The sequence below is a fragment of the Gobio gobio genome (assembly GCF_949357685.1).
Source record: "Gobio gobio genome assembly, chromosome: 24".
Lineage (NCBI taxonomy): Eukaryota > Metazoa > Chordata > Actinopteri > Cypriniformes > Gobionidae > Gobio > Gobio gobio.
Window position 1 is genome coordinate 42,208,124 of NC_137120.1, and position 15,504 is coordinate 42,223,627.

At 39.1% G+C, this 15,504-nt stretch overlaps 2 protein-coding genes across 2 annotated transcripts in view; both read right to left on the reverse strand.

The window, feature by feature from the left end:
• LOC307120889 (uncharacterized protein) overlaps positions 1-15,504 on the reverse strand; it is a 678,898-nt gene that overhangs the window by 458,235 nt on the left and 205,159 nt on the right. The gene's annotated exons all lie outside the window — the stretch shown is intronic.
• The window catches only part of ippk (inositol 1,3,4,5,6-pentakisphosphate 2-kinase), a 45,856-nt gene that overhangs the window by 22,246 nt on the left and 8,106 nt on the right, over positions 1-15,504 (reverse strand). The window contains exons 2-8 of the mRNA XM_079808076.1: positions 11,537-11,596; positions 8,333-8,428; positions 8,172-8,238; positions 5,851-5,972; positions 2,219-2,308; positions 1,886-1,944; positions 1,539-1,611 (exon numbers count right to left, since the gene is read on the reverse strand). Coding sequence (XP_079664202.1) covers positions 1,539-1,611; positions 1,886-1,944; positions 2,219-2,308; positions 5,851-5,972; positions 8,172-8,238; positions 8,333-8,428; positions 11,537-11,596 — 567 coding nt within the window. The remainder of the gene's footprint in view (positions 1-1,538; positions 1,612-1,885; positions 1,945-2,218; positions 2,309-5,850; positions 5,973-8,171; positions 8,239-8,332; positions 8,429-11,536; positions 11,597-15,504) is intronic.

A 15,504-nucleotide genomic window follows, 5' to 3' on the forward strand; every position in this document is an offset into this window, starting at 1 on the left:
GCGGCCATCTTTATTTACAGTCTATGATCCAGATCAATATGTAGTGTTGTAGTCAAGACCACCTAAACCAAGACCAGTCCAGAACTCCTTAAATTCATCTAAAAGATCCACATCTACTGTCTGAGAAATGACTTATATTGAATAATTAAACACAATTAGAATAGTAAGACACTATAGCACTGCTTCCAATCAAATCACTAACAATAAAACTCACGGCACAGAAGCTGCATCTGAACTGGTTTAATTACACCTGCATAAATAATGTTCAGATTCATTTAACATTATTTAACGGTCACCTTTATTCAACCGATTTGTTCAAAGCATCTGATTAATTTAATAACGAAACATTACAGAATTAGCAAAGACACAGTTTAAAATTTCAATTAATATCCACTTCTTGTTTATTGAACATTTGTGTTAATCAATATAATTTGCGATCACGCTTATATTCATGAAAACCGCTCTCTTGCTTTTGTGATATTGCTTAATTATATTCTATGTTATATAAAAAAAAACTAAATATCAGAATTTTGTGGGCATTTATATTAATTTTGGGCATTTTTGAGACAATGCTGCATTGATTTTGAACCCGGCAGCACAGTAACAAAATAAATCACATTACACAGAAGTTATTGATTGCATTTTAAGCTGTAACTTTTACATCAAAATCACATTAATGATGTTAAATCAGACAATGCACTGGTGATTTAGTGATATCCCAGTTGTGGTCTTGACTGGTCTTCAGATAAAATCCAGAGTCCTCTAAATCCATCAAAAAATGTTCTTAAGACCGGTCTCGAGTACTACAACACTACTAATATGGTAATCAGCTAGCTTTCCAGTTAAAAAGTGGCTAGAATCCCTCTAAAAACATCTAGTGAAGACCAGTAAACCAGTTCAAAATATTTTTAGTGGTCCTACTTTCCAAGTTCCAGGATAAATGCAACATAACATTTGCTCAGTGTTAAAGGAACGCCACTATTTCTGCTCATTCTCCAACACCCCTATAGTTGAGTTTGAGCGTTTTCTAATCCATTTAGCCGATCTCCGCTAGCACTGTTAGCATAGCTTAGCATAGATCATTGAATCTGATTAGACCGTTAGCATCTCGCTCAAAAATGACCAAAGAGTGTTGATATTTCTCCTATTAAACTATATAGATGTTTTTAAAAAACAAACAAAAGTAAATTTTTAATGTCAAAAACAAAATAATGTCCAAATGTCAGTTTGAGTGTCAGTCGGTTATGTGACGCTTAAATGCTTAATGTGTTACAATTGAACTAAACTCATGAGATTTTAGGAGACTAAAACTAGACTAAAACTAAAAACAATTCAGGCGACTAAAATATGACTAAAACTAAATTTGCCACGCCCTCACACTATATCATCATCTCTTTTCTATAATATCATCTCATTTACAAATAGTCGGACACATTTGGGATATTGAGCACTCACTGCTGGTCTAGAGGTGTTTGGATATTATACTGAAGAAAATCTTACATACTGCAGCTTTAACAACACTTGAAGTTTATATTGACCTTAAAGATCTTCAAGTTGTTCTGTGGTTCCTCTAACAGGTTCTTCAAGGCGATGTACATCCTCTGTTTGCTCCTGGAAGAGAACATCCGCTTTGAGAAAGACGACACACACACGTGCAAACAATGAAGGAAAGAGAGACAGACAATAATTAACACGCTGAGAGATTCTAGGGATCGTGATCCTTCTGGAGCTTTCCTTCAGTGCATTATGGGTAATAGGGCCGGTTTCACAGTGGAAAGGTGAGTCAAAATGGTGTTTCTCATTGGTGGTTTTATCAAAGGTCACTGGTTTGGTGAATCTGATGTGTTAATGCTGGCTAAAGGTCGAACCATCAGCTCTGACTCACCCTGAAAACAGATCCAGGGGGCAATATCTGCTCAATCGCTTCCACTTCCCATTGGCTAACTGTAAGAGAACAACGTTAGAGAAAACTGCAGTTTCCGTCAAGCACACCAGTCGCTCAATGCTGATCCTCTCCTGACGTTTCCCACACACACACACACACACACACACACACACACACACACACACACACACACACACACACACACACACACACACACACACACACACACACACACACACACACACACACACACACACACACACACACACACACACACACACACACACTCGCTGGACTTGGTGACTTTAGTGGCCGGCCTGTGATTGTCTGTACCTTGTAATGCTGATGCATGCAGAACCGGCAGACTTTGCGTTTACATTCCTTGGTTATATGTCGTGAGAAGGGGAGAAATCCACATTTTGGCTGGAAAAGAAGGAAAAAATATGTTGTTATATATCTCTGCATCTCATTACACAGTAAACACTAGGGATGCCACAATTCTCAATATAATATTGAAGCGTTCGGTACGGCATTCACGGTTCAATACGTGCTTGTGAATTGCAGTTTTTCGGTTTTGCATTTAATTAATTATTTTTCTACAAATTCTATCATTTGCCTCCATCCCAATACTGAACAACGACATACATTTACATCACAGGTCAGTGGTAGAGTTATACTCACAGGACACTAGAGTTATTCACAATCACCAAAGCTCATTATTTGCATGAGTTTTAAAGCCTTGCCGGTTTCATTCGCGTGCACGGTTTAACATGAGCTTTTCCGAGCGTGCGCACTAAACGCCTGTCAAACACGTGATTAGTGGACTAAGTAGTCGTCTCACTGCGCTAATACTGTCAAATACACACAAGGTTAACATAAACACAGTCGGTTATGTCTAAAGTGAAAGTAAAATCGTGTGTGTGTGTATATTAGATGTGTGCAGGTCTTTAATTGACAGCAGCGCAGCCTATAGTGAACACGCCGTCCTTAAAGGGACAGTTCACCTCTAAAATTATGTCATTATTTACTCACTCTAATGTTGCTCCAAACCTGTATTCATTTCTCCATGACAGAATTTTCATTTTTGAGAGAACTATCCCTTTAATGTTAATACAACAACAAAAGACAAAGAGAAATCACTCTCTGCTCTTGACTGATAGAAGAATCAGTGTATATTTTATAGTGAAGTCTGTGTAGTGTTTTATTTTTACATTCATTCATTCAATTTCATACTTAAATGCTGCTGTACAGCTCTGAGCTGCCAGTGTAAATCTTTATATACATTTATTTTATATTATACAGTACACTAGGAATGTGTACAAGGGTTTTTTTTTTTAAGTAAAGTTTTAAGTTTAAATAAGGTTTTTCAATTCTTTATTGCAATAAAATAGTCTTTTTTCTCCTAAACCTCTTGCTGTTCCTGTCGCCTAAGAATAGAATAACAAAAACCTGATGTGACAAGCCATCAGAACCGAACCGAAACTGTGGTTAAAAACCGAGGTGTGTGTTGAACCGTGGTCTAACTGTATTGTTGCATCCCTAGTAAACACACACACACACACACACACACACACACACACACACACACACACACACACACACACACACGCACGCCCTTCAGATCGGGTTCACGCCACCTTCCCGTTTGTGTGACTGACCATGTGATTGAATTCTACACAAATAGACTCTGAGTCATTCAGCTGCTGTGCTTTACTTCCCTAAGAGCGGACGCTTATGAGAAACTGACCCCTGAGAAAAACACTTCTTGTTTTATATGAGAGTCAAAGCTTGGTTTTAGAAAACTCATTTTTCAACTCCCCTAGAGTTAAACAGTCGAGTCTGAGTCCATTCGGGTCTGTTGCTTTTAGCATAGCTTAGCATAGATCATTGAATCTGATTAGACCGTTAGCATCTCGTTCAGCAATGACCAAAGAGTGTTGATATTTCTCTTTAAAACGTGACTCTTCTGTAGTTCATCGTGTGCTAAGATCGACGGAAAATAAGTATCAGGGTTTTTCCTACGTTGAAATTTTTTTGACGGCTGTCAAAACAAATGTTTGTCCCGCCAAAGCCTTATTTGATGAGTTATTGTGATTTATGAGTGATGTAGTAGATGAGTGACAGAGAGAACGATCAGAGCTCCTCACGCTCTCTGTCTGCAAAATCAGCATTTCTAATATTTCACATATTACGTTAATCAAAATCAAAATGTCGGAAGACCGAATCCATGTTGCACGTGGCGCTATCAGACGATGTTTTCCTTTAATTACCGCTGCGGGTGAATTTAGCTCAAAAAACGTTGACTCTTCTCTAATCAGCTGACATAAAGCATACTTTCAATAAACGGGAAACAAATCCTCTCCGGTTATGAAGTGTTTTCTGTGTGTTGACATCTTCCGCGATGTTCTAACAGACGGGATTCACACACACTGCGTCTGCTAATGTCCGATTCGCCACCTAATGACTCCTTTGAACCGAATCATTTAACGACTGATCAGTCCAACACTGAACTCACCAATCAGTTTAATCATTTACTCTGAACATCTGAAATGAGAACACAAGTGTGCTTACCCACTTTAGCAGGAGTGGATATTAAGAGTTAGTTTGAAGAATCCACAGTCTTTCAGCTTATGATGTTCACAATGTGTAGTAAAATAAATAACCTTTAAATCATTTAGTTTAGACTGGAGTGAGGTGAACCCAGAACACAGTTGTTATCAGCTAGCTGATCATTTTATGAAATTGTATATGGCAGAAAATTAGGCTATTTGTTCATTTTTTTAATATTGACATGATTATATACCAAAACAATTAATCGGTAAATAGTGTAAAAATGAGGAACAAAAACAAACATCAAGGTATCAAAATAAGATAAGCAAAAATTACAAACTTTCTTTGAATTTATTTCAAATGTATTGTCAGTATTGCACTTGTAGATCACGTGGGTAGGGGACTTTTTTACTGTGTGTGTGTGTGTGTCTGTGCGTGTGTGCGCGTGCGTGCGTGTGCGCGTCTGTGTGTGTGTCTGTGCATGTTTGTGCATGTGCGCGCGCGTGCGTGTTTGTGTGCGTGCGTGCGTGCGTGCGCGTGCACGTGTGAGTATGCGTGTGTGCGCATGCGTGCGTGTTTGTGTGTGTGTGTGCGTGTTTGTGTGCGTGTGTGTGTGCGTACGTGTGTGTGCGCGTGCGTGCGTGTGTTTGTGCGCGTGCGTGCGTGTGTTTGTGCGCGTGTGTGTGTGTGCGCGCGTGCGTGCGTGTGCGCGTCTGTGTGTGTGTGTCTGTGCATGTGTGCGCGCGTGTGCGTGTGTCTGTGCGTGTTTGTGTGCGTGTGTGCGTGTGCGTGTTTGTGTGTGTGTGTGTGCGCGTTCACGTGTGTGCGTGCGTGTGTGCGCGTGCGTGTGTGTTTGTGTGTGCGTGCGCGCGTGTGCGTGCGTGTTTGTGTGCATGTGTGTGCGCGTGTGCGTGCGCCTACGTGTGTGTGCGCGTGCGTGTGTGTGTGTGCGCGCGTGTTTGTGTGCGTGTGTGTGTGGATGACCATGTCTGTCAGCCACCACTGAAGACCCAGAAAAAAACCCTTAGTATACTTTAAACTTATAATAAATTGTTTTAAATAAAAAATAAAAAGCCATTCTTTAATCTCATCCACTTCGTTTTGTGGCTTTTTTTTTTTTAAAGTATCGATTTACACACTGGTACAGTTTTAAAAGTATCGGTTTGGCACTGGTATCGGAAAAAGCCCAAGCGATCCCCAAGCCCAGTGTCTACACACTAATGGCATGAGGACAGAAAGAGTTCACTGACCAGACGAGATAAGACATGCCACACACTCACTGCTTTTGGCACACTAGTCTCAATGTGATTACTTTATAATGTGGGTATACAAATGATAACGGCCATTTTGAGTGTAAACTCCCCCTTGAGGTAAGCACACAGTGGTGTTGGTGTGTCTGTGGAAGTGGAGTTCACCTTAATCTCCACACAGATGGGCGGCCGCTGGTCTCGGAGGTGCAGCAGAGGGAGCTGGGTCAGGTTAGGAAGGCATAAGCCACACCCACTGAATGTGTCCATGACCTTATCACAGCGCAGTTCTGCAGAAGGACAGATCAGAGTTACACAACATCACCGCATCGCACACACACACACACACCTTCACATCAACAACAAACACACTCCGCAAAACACACTCAACTCACCAAAATACACAATTTAAGCTTATCTGCAGTGCAATCAAGCATATTTCCTCTAATCCAGAGGTGTCCAGACTCATCTAAAGGGGTCAGATTGGAGGTTGTGGTTCCTTCTCTATTATATCTATTATATTTCTATAAAACATGTTTGTTTATTGTAAACATGACAGATTTGACGAAAGCTTGAGCTGACAGTAGCTTGTGATGAGACACAGATGTGCATTTATAGATATTTAACAATATCTGGAAAACTTTCATCAACCAGAAAGTTTTAATGGGTGAAATTTAAATATTATTAGTGAGTTAGAACTTTATTCTTATTAAAATTTAACAAGAGCTCTATTGAGATCAGCACAGGTAAAGCCACACTGCAAAAAATACTTTTCTTATTTAGTACTTCTGTCTTTTTTCCAGTCCAAATATCTAAAAATTCTTACATCAAGATGCTTTTACTAAGGAAAATTACATATTTTCTCTTGATTCCTGGGGAAAAAATCAAAATGAATTGAGTTTTTGCTTGAAACAAACTAAATGATCTGCCAATGGATTAGAAAAATAATCTGGTTTCTGTTTGGGACTGAAGCAAGATTATTGTTCTGACCCCATTGGCAGATCATTTTGTTTGTTTTAAGCAAAAACTCACTTCAATTTCATTTTATTTTCCAGAAAACAAGACAAAATATCTTCAGTCATTTCACTGATCTAGTAAGAGCATCTTGATTTAAGAGTTTTTAGATATTTAGACTAGAAACGACTAAAACACTAAATAAGAGCATGTTTAGCAGTGCACACGAGGCAAAAAGTAAAAAATATTATTTCTATATCTAGAATGTCTTTATGATATCTATAAACATATACATACAAACGCACAAAACTGCAAGTTTATGACAAAAATAATCTGTAATTTGGCCTTTATTACTCATTTAATACATGTCTACATTAAAAATAAAATAAAATTAGATATTAACCTACATTTCTGACAAATTACCATGGTTACGGTTAGTGTTACCCTGATTACAGTTAGTGTTACCACGGTTACGGTTAGTGTTACCCTGATTACAGTTAGTGTTACCACGGTTACGGTTAGTGTTACCCTGATTACAGTTAGTGTTACCACGGTTACGGTTAGTGTTACCCTGATTACAGTTAGTGTTACCACGGTTACGGTTAGTGTTACCCTGATTACAGGTAGTGTTACCACGGTTACGGTTAGTGTTACCCTGATTACAGTTAGTGTTACCACGGTTACGGTTAGTGTTACCCTGATTACAGTTAGTGTTACCACGGTTACGGTTAGTGTTACCCTGATTACAGTTAGTGTTACCACGGTTACGGTTAGTGTTACCCTGATTACAGGTAGTGTTACCACGGTTACGGTTAGTGTTACCCTGATTACAGTTAGTGTTACCACGGTTACGGTTAGTGTGACCACGGTAAACAAATAATAAATGTTGGTGAAGTGTTGTTTGTGAAGTATTTTAACTGAAGCGGCTCAGCTGATTTGCACGTTAGTGTTGTTGATTAAGTCAGTGCAGTTTATCTGGATTTAAACTGAATTAAATCACTGAGATGTGCCGCTCGTACCGCAGACGAACTCAAACGCTTCTCATTGGCTGTTGAGTGGTCATGTGATCGAGACACTCAGCCAGTAAACACATTTGTTCAGAGTTTGCGAGTTTCTCTGTTTCGTTCTGCTTTTGGTGTGTTAATGTTTCCCTAAAGTCTAGAGCCGCCCCCTTGTGTTGACATCGGGAAACTGCAGGATTTGTAATTTATGCGAGGCCACATATAATATATTTAAACAGACACACCGCGGCCGTTTGAAAATCACCCGCGGGCCGGACTTTGGGACACCCCTGTGTTAAATTGTCATTGCCGTAATGAACCAGAATATTCTATTTTGTAATTCCCATTAATCTCAATTTAAAAAATACCATCATAAAGTAAAACATGAGTTTTTTAATAATACACGGTTGTTTTTAGGGGGCATTACAGCAATGACAGGGTGCAGGGAATGTGTGTAATTTATATTATTTTAGTGTAAATGTGATCTGAGTGTGTTTTCTCAGAGTCAGCAGATGTACGTTGGGTCAGCCGTACCAGGTCGTTCTTGCTGGACCTTCAGTGAAAGCTGCCTCACAAAGTCCAGCGGTAGCTTGACCACCTCCTGGACACAATCACACCATTATCATCATCATCACAGCTCGTGTTAAAGCAACATCATGTATTCATGTACACAAACGTCTGCAACTGTAACTTACTCCACTGTGGACGTATTTCTCCCCCAACAAAGGCTTCATGACATATTTACTATAATCCACGATGTTGAGGATGTGTCGAAAAGCTTGTTCTGCGGTCTGTCAGGACACAAGTAGGAAAATGAGCTGATACTACAGACCGACATATTTACATTCATGCCATGACCTTTGTACCAAAAGAGACACTTCACTCACAACAGTGCAAGAAAACACACACAACAGTCAAATTAAATGGGAGTAGTTAAGTTTTATAAACAATGTACCATCACATTTATACTAGGGATGCTCCGATTCCAATGCTTCACTGATTTGTAAGCTCTCTGATCACGCTTAAACTTTTTCCAGATAAAACATGAACTCCCGAAGCACCACAGCGAGAAAATGAAAGTCATTAGGGGCCGAGCCCGGTCTCTGGTGCTTTTCTTATTCTTATTATTCTTCCCAAATGGGAGTCAATGGCAGCCCTATGAACCGTAAGTAGGAAAATGATGACATTTGGCAACATTGTAGAGATGATCCTCAATAGTAATTGGACCAAATTTGGAGTCTCTACAACCAAGTCTATAGCGCCATCACCAGTTCAAAATTCAACATCGAAACTGTTATAACTTTTGAACCCTGTGAGGTAGAGAAATGAAGTACACCTGATTCCTCTCATCCTGCTGATCATCATCTTACATCAAAACTCCACCCATTACAGTGGCAGCCATTTTGAAAAGTACAGTATTCAGTTTTTTTGCTGCTCCTCTTTTAAAATATGTCCAATTCTCACAAAACTTGATCTTTGGACTGAGCTGAATAGAAATTACAGGACAGAATTTTTTGTCCTTCTGGAAAAAAAAAAGTTATGATGTTGCGAACTTAAAGGTCCCATGGCATGAAATTTTCATTTTATGAGGTATTTCAACATTAATATGAGTTCCCCTAGCCTGAATATTGTCCCCAAGTGGATAGAAATGTTGATCGGTGTAAACCCGAGTTCTGGCTGTCTCTCTCTGCCTTTGAGAAAATGACAGGCCAGACTAGCCAATCCTGAAGCCTCCTGGTTTGACGTCCAAGCAGGCACGGTTTCCTCCCTTTCCCCCGCCCAGAGAATCTGCCACGCCCATGCAAACACTCGAGATCATTAACGTTACTTGTGAACGAGTGAACTGGCAGTTTCTCAGTGTTTGGATGTACAAATGAAAACAGAAGTCTTTCTTCAGTTCCTTCTGATCTGTGATCATTGATTTCTAATGTGTAGCTAATTATTTATTATTCGTGCACACGCTGCGGCTTCTCTCTCTCCCGACAGAACGGTGTTTTCGTGTTTTCTATCTTGTGAGTCAGTGTTTTTGTACGTCCTCGTCGCGTCTATCTGTTCTAAAATGTGCATACAGTCTTTTCTGTTTAACATCAGCAGTAACATCTTTAGAGATAAACCTCACACACGCCGAAGCTCGGCCTTCAACATCCCCGACCCCCAGTACTGCATCTGGCCCACAGCGGAGGCACCAAACGCGGCGTGAGATTAAGCAGAAGGGGGGTAAGCGTGAGGGTATCCGGCTAGGCTAGCCAGCTTTCCCCACAATAAACTGGATTACATTCGATTACAGCTGTTGTGTCTTTGTTTGCGCTGTGTAAGTTACTCAATGCGCATCACTGACGCTATTCATATGATTGGAACATATCTAGAAATAATGCTTTAATCAAACTTACTAACTCGTTCATCTCGCTGTAATGGTACATTGCATGTGTTACAAAGTTGGTAGAATAATGATGAAGAGGACTCGGTGTGACTGGGACTCGTGTTTATTCAGAACTCTCAGATACAAACACAATAAACTCGCGCTGACAGACAACGCTCTCATAACTCAGTAGTTACTATAAATAACTTTGTTAGCAATCGCTCCGTCTCCGTGATGTCCTGTTCGCGAACGAATCATTCTTTTGAATCGGTTCTTTTTAGTGAACCGAACCAGTTCACCAAATCGGACTGAATCGTTCTAAACGGTTCGCGTCTCGAGTCAGCGCTGATCCATAATTTACTAACTTTCTGACATGAGTGACAGCCCCTCTGACTAGAAATAAACTAATAACCTGAAGTATATTCTAGTAACTACAACAGTTCACCCTGAACTGAGACATGCTGAGAGAACTGATGTGAAGTGAACACAGGTCCATCTGTCTCTGGCAGACTCGTGCCTGCTCGTGCCTCGTTAAACCACGCCCCCTCCGCTCATTTAAAATGCAAAGATGTCAGCCAATCACAACAGTGGGCGTTTTTCCTGAAGTCTCACAGCAGACACGCCTCTTGAAGCAGGGCAGTCAGCCACAGGGCAAACAGCAGTATAGAAAAAATGCCTTTTATTTCTAAATTATGACATTTTATGATGTAAAAATCATACTAACAATATAAGTACACCTCAGGAAACACTATAAAATAATAGAAAAATGCCATGCCATGGGACCTTTAACAAGGTCAGCCCAAAATTGGTTCTGAGGCTGTCTCTCGGCCAAACTTTGATCAATCGAAACGAAAATTGGTACGCTTCATCGAACCCATGATCTGAGGGTCCATGCTAAAGTTGGGAACAGCGCCACCTACAGGTTATGAGATATGGAAAATGGCTATTTCTGTCAGAAAATCATAATCTTGGTGTCTATGGATTCCTTGTGGATACCGGATATGCCAGGATCGGATGAACCCTGTGTCCGCCATTTTGTCATAAATTGCAATATCTTTTAAAATATTTGAAATATTTGCACAAAAACGAACAGCATGTCCTGAACGTACCTGAGAAGTTTCAAAACAGCGCCACCTAGTGTTCCAGAGATATACGATTTTTTGCAATAACGTTTATAACTTTTGAAAACATTATCCAATGTTTTTTGTGTCATTTTGTGTCCTGGCTTATGCCGATTCTGACGATTTCTCATTTGTCATTTTCCAAACATGTGTCCTCACGTGCTGATGTCATCAAATTGCGATTGGTTCGTGAGATCGGCCAAGTTTAGTGAGTACCGATCGAGTCATAAAATATGATTATCGGCCGATCGATCGGAGCATCCCTAATTTATACTGTACGAAAAATGCAAATCTACAACTGAAGAACACACCATCATCCGTTGGACAACACACCCAAACACAGAAACACAGTTTAGGACATGAGTTGAGAAATGTAGGAAGTACTGGGGTTCAGTAATATCAGTTTGGGGAAGTCTTACCTGTCGTGTGTGTGCGGAGTCTTCAGAGGGAAACTTTAACAGACGCAGAACTTGACAGTGCTGTAACGAGAAGTGACACACACACACACACACACACACACACAACTGCTGTTAGTATCCCAGTGAACACACTGCCTTATTTTAGTTTCAACAATATGACTGTACTTGTGTGAACAACAAATACTCCATCCACTCATCTGTGAACTGAATATACACATTACGTTTTTCCCAGAATGCACTTATACATGAAAAGGTCCGTAAAGGTGACATCATCATCATGGCATTGACGAACTCACTGACTGGCGGTTTACTTTATGGTGTGATGAAACTGAAGGGCACTTAAAACGCAAATGCAGTTTCTAAACACACTTGCTCAACGTTTACAAAACCGCCTCACAGAATGACGAAATCAAGAATATTCACCTCGAAATCACAAGACAAATGAGATCGTATTATAACAAGAGTGCAATTTATTAAATTACAAGCAAAAAAAAACGTTGTAATCGTATGTGATGTAGAATTACAGTTATACAAGTACACAAAACAGAGAGAATTTCTTCTAATGTAATGAGAATATGTGATGGGAAACGTGTTTAACGTCTTCAGTTCTGGGACCATTTCTGCCTGGATTTGTCCGACCCAAATGTAAAAGCTTCCCACACACACACACACACACACACACACACACACACACACACACACACACACACACACACACACACACACACACACACACACACACACACACACACACACACACACACACACACACACACACACACACACACACAGTGTCTCTAAACACACAATACTGGAGTCATTGTACAGGAAACCCTCTGAAGTTTCATAAAGCACTGCTAAAAGTGATAAACATGTGAGTATATGTTGTCTGAGCTGTAATAACCCCCCAAAAAGAGGCGCTTTTAGATTGTTTGGTTATAAATTGATTGTTGAAAGTGTGTAACTCAGGCCCTGTGAGCTCTAGCACCCTGCAGACAGTTCCGGCTGTAAACACTAGATTACAGAAAACACTGGAGAACAGAGTTTAGATGGGCTGCGTCGACGCGTCACATTATTTACGTTCTAGAATAGAACAGATCTAGAATAATGACGGCTTCTGCTCCTGTATATGAACCTTTTGCAGATAAATACAAGTCCATGTTTGTTTACTATTGACACAAATCAATAAGTAAATCATACTCAACTATTACAGTAAACAACTTTTCCTAATTAGGCCTACTCTGTATACATTTTATGATGAATAGTATCATGAGTTATCATGTTTAAAATGCTTCGTAGGGCTGGGACGGTATGGATTTTTTCTTACCGCGGTTGAAAAGCAAGAAATTCCCGCGGTTCAGCAGTAAACCGCTTTAAACGGCGCCCGCACGACTTTCGCGCACGGCCGCACACGCACACACACACACACACACAAGCGCAGGCAATTGAACATAATAAGGAACATGTTTATTTTACATTTATTTTTTCACGTTTAGAACAGGAACAATTAGAACAGAAATGGAATGATATCTGAAAAAAAAGTGCTGGCAAAACGAAATATAGACTAGGCAATGGTTTACATTAGGGCTGAACGATTTTGGAAAAAAATCTAATTGCGATTTTTTTTAAACAATACTGCGATTGCGATTTAATAAGCGATTATTTTTTAAACTCTTTATCTTCTGTATTATTCAACAATACATCATTGTATAGTAATGGTGGAAATCTTGAATTGGTACCTCACAATCCGATTCCGATTCTGGGGGTCACGATCCGGTTCCAAAACAATTCTTGAACTTTTTCCTTATTAATTAATCTTATTAATTTATTAAAAACTTAAAATGTTTTTTATTATGATATGTGTAATTATAAGCTTTTTAAAATAACTAGGACATTATAACATTTTAATTAAAACAATTGCATGTTAATAATTTTAAATATATAAACTAATATAGCTGCAAAACATAAGCTAGTAAATCATAAAGAGGAACAAAAAACATATTACAAGCAATGAACAAAGAGTGCTTTCAGTGTTTAAGAGTGTCTGAACTGTGAGTGATTTTTCTCTTTCTCAGCTTTACTGTTGTTTGATTATTAATCATGACATCATCATAGACAGCGGGAGACCTGCATTCACACTAATGCACAGATCTCTTTTGAAATATAAGATGTTTTTGCCCTGTCTGATTAATTCATTAAGACATTACTGACGGTGTTTACATTAATTTTGCGTCATAAAAGCATTTTGAGACGCGCACAGACGCGCGCTCGCGAGCACTCTTCACAAAGCGCCGCGTGAGCATTTGAAATGGAAAACCTTCTGTCAGTGAGTTACTTATTTGTTTAATATACGCACACACTGCATTCCTGACGACATGAATGAAGCCTTCGTTGAGCGTTTGTAAGGAAAACACCGGCGGACGAGAACACACACTGTAAGCGCGACATCAGTTTCTCACAGCGCATATCCTGTGCAAAGAAGCCTGCGAATGTCATTGCGATTCACGCCGTCAACCGTTCCGGACGTTATGAAATATTATTTTATGGTTCGTGTGTGATTGTGTGTGTGTGTGTGTGTGTATGTGTGAGAAAGAGAGAGATAATGGAAGCAATCAGAATACGGGTGTTTCTAAAACACACGCAGCGCCACCGCGCACCTGCAGTTAAAATCTAAGCTCAGAATCGATCCAGAATCATTGGAGAAGAATCTTTTCTCCCGCCTCTACTGTAGCCTATAGTATGAACAACACAATATTAGATAGATCAAACACACACAGTTTTTTCCCCTTTTAGGCCAGGCATGTGTAACGTACCAAGTTGCTTCTTCTGCAGACTTTACTCTCGCGTGTCACGTGACCAGACTGTAATCGCAGCCTTTGCGGTTAGGAAATCGTGTTTTATCATATCGCGATATTATCGCAAATGCAATTAATCATTCAGCCCTAGTTTACATCCCAGCCTTCATATTGTTTGCTGAGAGCAGATCAGATCACAACTGAGAGATCTGAAGATGGAACAGCATAAACAAAGACAAACAAACACATTTTTATTTATCGGTATTGATCAGTAATATATATGTATTTGTTTATTTATTTCCCATATTTTTACTTTCAGATCACAGTCGTCGTCATCAAACAATCACTTATAGACTTTTGCGCACACCCGCCCATATAATATAATATATTATTTATATTTATATTTTTATATTACATATTTTTAAATATTCAGGCTATTAATTTACATTTACATCTCGTGAGCGCTTTTGTCTCAGTGGTTAATGAAGACTATAACGAAGGCGCACGGCTATTTAATTTAACAAAGTGTAGTCACTCGCTGCTCACACTACCTTGATTGTATATTATGCTACTTTTATTATTTATATTTATTTTTTATAACATTTACATATTTATATTATTTTACATATCTCGTGTGGTGTGCGCTTTTGTCTCAGTGGTTCAAGGCCATTTAACAAAGCTTTTTAGGCTAATTTAACAAGGCTATTTAGGCTAATGATTGTATTTTACACACACACATACATATATATATATATATATATAATTATTTATATTTGTTATTTATATTACATAAATAATTTTTACATATTATATTAGGCCTATTTTTACATATTTATATTAATTTATATATAGGCTATATTTCTATCTCGTGTGCGCTTTTGTCTCAGTGGTGCTATTTAACGAAGGCTGTCGCGAAAGTGTCGCTGCTCACACTACAGTGATTGTATATTACTTATTATTTATATTTATATTACATTATTTTACATAGTCATATTAATTTATATATATCTTGTGTGCGCTGTTGTCTCAGTGGTTCAAATATTTAACGAAGGCTATTTATTTTAACAAAGTGTCGCACACTACTGTGGTTGTAAGCCTGCCAGACGGATATCTTTTTCGATAGCCTTTTAATGAAATTGGAATTTCAGAATCGCATAGCCTACTTATATTTAA